This window comes from Xiphophorus maculatus, unplaced genomic scaffold (assembly GCF_002775205.1).
Source record: "Xiphophorus maculatus strain JP 163 A unplaced genomic scaffold, X_maculatus-5.0-male Unplaced_Scaffold_BN000203F, whole genome shotgun sequence".
Lineage (NCBI taxonomy): Eukaryota > Metazoa > Chordata > Actinopteri > Cyprinodontiformes > Poeciliidae > Xiphophorus > Xiphophorus maculatus.
In genome coordinates, this window is record NW_019369799.1 from 18,504 (window position 1) to 23,272 (window position 4,769).

General features: G+C 38.2%; 1 protein-coding gene across 1 annotated transcript; it reads right to left on the minus strand.

The window, feature by feature from the left end:
- Positions 1 to 785: 785 nt before the first annotated feature.
- LOC111607963 lies at positions 786 to 1,943 on the minus strand. Its single transcript, XM_023330120.1, has 2 exons — positions 948 to 1,943; positions 786 to 822 (listed from the first exon to the last, which is right to left on the minus strand). The coding sequence occupies exon 1, from the start codon at positions 1,831 to 1,833 to the stop codon at positions 973 to 975; it is 861 nt and encodes a 286-aa protein (XP_023185888.1). The 5' UTR covers positions 1,834 to 1,943; the 3' UTR covers positions 786 to 822; positions 948 to 972.
- Between the last annotated feature and the right edge of the window lie 2,826 nt (positions 1,944 to 4,769).

Consider the following 4,769-nt stretch of genomic DNA (forward strand, 5'->3'; position numbering starts at 1 on the left):
ATTGGTGTTTCAATAGAATTGTCACTTGATATATTTAGAATAAGTTCCTTAATAAATTGACAAAACTCTAAGTTTGTAAGAAGCATTGAATTAAATTTCCAGTAATTATTGGGTTTAGAACTTTTATCCAGTTTTTGTAGTTTTAAATTGATAATGCAGTGATCACTTAAAGGACAGTTTGCTATCTCTGTTTCTTTAATACACTCGAAGACTGTAGCAGATATCAGCCAATAATCAATGCGTGATCTACTATAACCATTAGGTTTGTGCCAGGTGAACTGTTTGACTCCACTGTGTAGCGCTCTCCAGACATCTATTAGTTTCGTGTTACTAACAAATTCTTTAAGAATAGGATTTGGAGTTTCTTTTACCAGCAGTGAAGGCCATCGATCCATACATTCATCTGGAGCCAAGTTGAAATCCCCTCCAACTACGATATGATCAGTAGGAAAATTAGCAGTGAGCTCCACAATAACCCTTGTTATTTGATGTAACAGATTCCTGTTGTATTGATCATTATTATATCCATAAATGTTTAACAAAATTATTGGGACATTATCAACTTCTAAAACACAGGCTACCCAATGTCCATCCTTATCTGCTTTCTCACTCAAAATCTTACCGGGACACCTGAAAAAGCAGATGGCGACTCCAGCCGATCGATTTGTCCCATGACTGAAGAGAATTTTATCTCCCCATTGCTGCGACCAGAACTTCACGTCAGATGCATCAGAATGAGTTTCCTGTAAAAAGGTGCAGTGTGCTTGTTGTCCTTTACAAAACAAAAAAACTGCTTTCCGTTTAAGTGAGTCTTTTAGTCCCCTTGTGTTAAAAGAAACAAAAGAAAAATTGGTTTTTAACTGAAAAGTAGAACACATGAACAAACGGTTTAGGAGAGTGAAAAAAAACCTTGAGTGAGAGGTCCCATTAACAGAACTGTCCTCTACCTTTCCATATTCATTTCTGCTGCACTCAGTTCTCAGCTGAAGAAATATCCATGATGCGTTTTCCTTCAATGAAACCAAACGGGCCCCTGAAACCCGCAGCTTTGCCTTCTTTTCTTGCTTTTTCAATTTTTGGCCACATAGCTTGTCTTGCTTTCCAATCTTCTGGTGTCAAATCTTCAGAGAAGCGAACTCCTTCTTCTTTGCAAACTGGAGAAGTTTTAGTTCTCTTCCAGATGTCGTCTCTCAAGGCTCGTCTCACAAACAGAATGATGATCTGTCTGTCCCTGTCATGCATCTTTCGACCGACTCTGTGGACAACATCAACCTCTTCATCCATCTTTGAAGCCAAATCAGGTGCAATTTTGCACAGAAGCGCCACAACTTCATCTCGGATGTTCTCACCAGACTTTTCCTTCTTTCCTTTTATGCGGAGGCTCCACCGTCTTTTATATCTTTCACTGTTCAGGACTCCTCCTTTCAACTGCACGTTCTCTTTGGAAAGTGTATCCACTTGTTTCTCCAATTCTATTATTTTCTTTTTGCAATCGTTTAGCTCCTCTGAGTTGAGCTGAACCGATTTAGCAATAGCCGCTAGCATAGCACTGTGCTGCTTTATTTGCATGCCAACTTCTTCCATGCGGTCATCTAATTTCTGTCCTAAGGAACTTATAGCGCTCAAAATAGCCTCAGTGTTCATTTGATCCTGGGACGTACCTTTGGTTCTTTTTTCCATGTGTGTGTTTTTTTCCGGAGTGCTGGTCGGGGTACTGGCTTCCCTTTCCCGTTTGCTAGCTGCAGCTGATTCCATTGGCACAGAATAGTCGTGATCACTTTTAGAATGCGAAGTCTTGACTGCAGGTGGCATAAACTTATTGCTTTTCTTCATACTTCAAGCTGAGAACTGATTTTTACAAATATTTACTAGTAGTTTTACTTCATAACGTAGTTTAGAGTCGGGACCTCTTAGGGAGCTCAGAGAAACATGACTGCCCTGTCCGCCATCTTCTCGGAACTCGACTGTTTTTCAAGAGCGAGAAAAGTGTCCGGTTGTTGTGAGGAGCTCAGTGTGTTAGTTTCAGGGAAGCTAGCTGTCCAGTACGTTGTACTTGTTCATCCTGCCAAAAGAGGAACAAAGTTCGTAAAGCATTCATCGGCCTCCTCCTTGTTTTTGCCCGCCAGCGGAGCGGAACCGATACGAGCTTGTTTACCAGAGACACGTGACCACATATCCACCTCCTTTTCATACAGGCCTTTAAATAAAGACCCGGACTAAAAATTCTCTTTTTATCCTGCATAGCAATGCTCGTCCATTTTAGAAAGGATAACCTATCTTTAATGGCTTTTGTATTTAGAAGCATTTACCTGCAAGACAAAGAAAATGATTAGTGACCAAATGATCGCAGAAGGCCTACATTCAAAGACTCTGCTTCAGGCGGTCATTGACGTTAATCTGTGACGTGTGATTCGGGGTTTGAGTTTGCTGTATTCTTTTCTCTTGCTTTTAAGTCTTAAAGTTTAATTATTTTCAAAGCGACGCATCTCAGTTAAAATAAGTCATTAACAGCTTATACGCTACATAAGTATGTATTTTATATGATGTAATTATACAAGCTAGTAGAATATTTTGTTTTCAGTTTTTACAAATATTGACGTGACAACGAAAAGACAAGGTGACTAAATTATCACAGATAACACATTCAAAGACTGTATAAAAAATACTGTGATGAAGATTTAAATATCCATTTATATATAGCAGCATCATAAATCTATATCAAATGTTACGTGACTATTGAAGTTTAGTCACATGACACAGATTGCCGTTGTTTGAAACCAATAATCTCCTGAGCCAATCAGAGTCCACATATCCTCCTCCTTACAGGTCTTTAAATAAAGACCCGGACCAAAAATTCTCTTTTTATCCTGCATAGCGATGCTCGTCCATTTTAGAAAGGATAACCTATCTTTAATGGCTTTTGTATTTAGAAGCATTTACCTGCAAGACAAAGAAAATGATTAGTGACCAAATGATCGCAGAAGGCCTACATTCAAAGACTCTGCTTCAGGCGGTCATTGACGTCAAAGTGTGACGTGTGCTTCCGGGTTTCAGTTACCTGAATACGTTCCTCTTCCTTTTTAGTCTTAAGGTTTAATTATTTTGACGGTCATTGACGTCAATGTGTGACGTGTGCTTCCGGGTTTGAGTTACCTGAATGCGTTCCTCTTCCTTTTTAGTCTTAAGGTTTAATTATTTTGACGGTCATTGACGTCAAAGTGTGACGTGTGCTTCCGGGTTTGAGTTACCTGAATGCGTTCCTCTTCCTTTTAGTCTTAAGGTTTAATTATTTTGACGGTCATTGACGTCAATGTGTGACGTGTGATTCGCGGTTTGAGTTTGCTGTATTCTTTCTTCTTCCTTTTTAGTCTTAAAGTGTAATAATTTTCAAAGCGAAGCATCTCAGTTAAAACAAGTCATTAACTGCTTATACAGTACATACGTATGAATTTTATTTAATATAATTATACTTTAAATAAGCTAGTAGAATATTTAGTTTTTTGTTTTTACAAAAGACAGAGTGACTAAATAATCGCAGATAATATACATTCAAAGACTGTATAAAAAAATACTCTGATGAAGAATTAAATATCTATTTCTATATAGCAACATCATATATCTATATCACATATCCTGACTATTAAAAGTTTAGTCAAATGACACATATTGCCGTCAGCTAAAACAATAACCTGCTATTACAGGCCCAGCCTTTCCCGAGGGGGCAGTAGAGAGCAACGTGCAGGTGGTGGGAGGAAGAAGAAGAGCGAGAAAAGTGTCCGGTTGTTGTGAGGAGCTCAGTGTGTTAGTTTCAGGGAAGCTAGCTGTCCAGTACGTTGTACTTGTTCATCCTGCCAAAAGAGGAACAAAGTTCGTAAAGCATTCATCGGCCTCCTCCTTGTTTTTGCCCGCCAGCGGAGCGGAACCGATACGAGCTTGTTTACCAGAGACACGTGACCACATATCCACCTCCTTTTCATACAGGCCTTTAAATAAAGACCCGGACTAAAAATTCTCTTTTTATCCTGCATAGCGATGCTCGTCCATTTTAGAAAGGATAACCTATCTTTAATGGCTTTTGTATTTAGAAGCATTTACCTGCAAGACAAAGAAAATGATTAGTGACCAAATGATCGCAGAAGGCCTACATTCAAAGACTCTGCTTCAGGCGGTCATTGACGTTAATCTGTGACGTGTGATTCGGGGTTTGAGTTTGCTGTATTCTTTTCTCTTGCTTTTAAGTCTTAAAGTTTAATTATTTTCAAAGCGACGCATCTCAGTTAAAATAAGTCATTAACAGCTTATACGCTACATAAGTATGTATTTTATATGATGTAATTATACAAGCTAGTAGAATATTTTGTTTTCAGTTTTTACAAATATTGACGTGACAACGAAAAGACAAGGTGACTAAATTATCACAGATAACACATTCAAAGACTGTATAAAAAATACTGTGATGAAGATTTAAATATCCATTTCTATATAGCAGCATCATAAATCTATATCAAATGTTACGTGACTATTGAAGTTTAGTCACATGACACAGATTGCCGTTGTTTGAAACCAATAATCTCCTGAGCCAATCAGAGTCCACATATCCTCCTCCTTACAGGTCTTTAAATAAAGACCCGGACCAAAAATTCTCTTTTTATCCTGCATAGCGATGCTCGTCCATTTTAGAAAGGATAACCTATCTTTAATGGCTTTTGTATTTAGAAGCATTTACCTGCAAGACAAAGAAAATGATTAGTGACCAAATGATCGCAGAA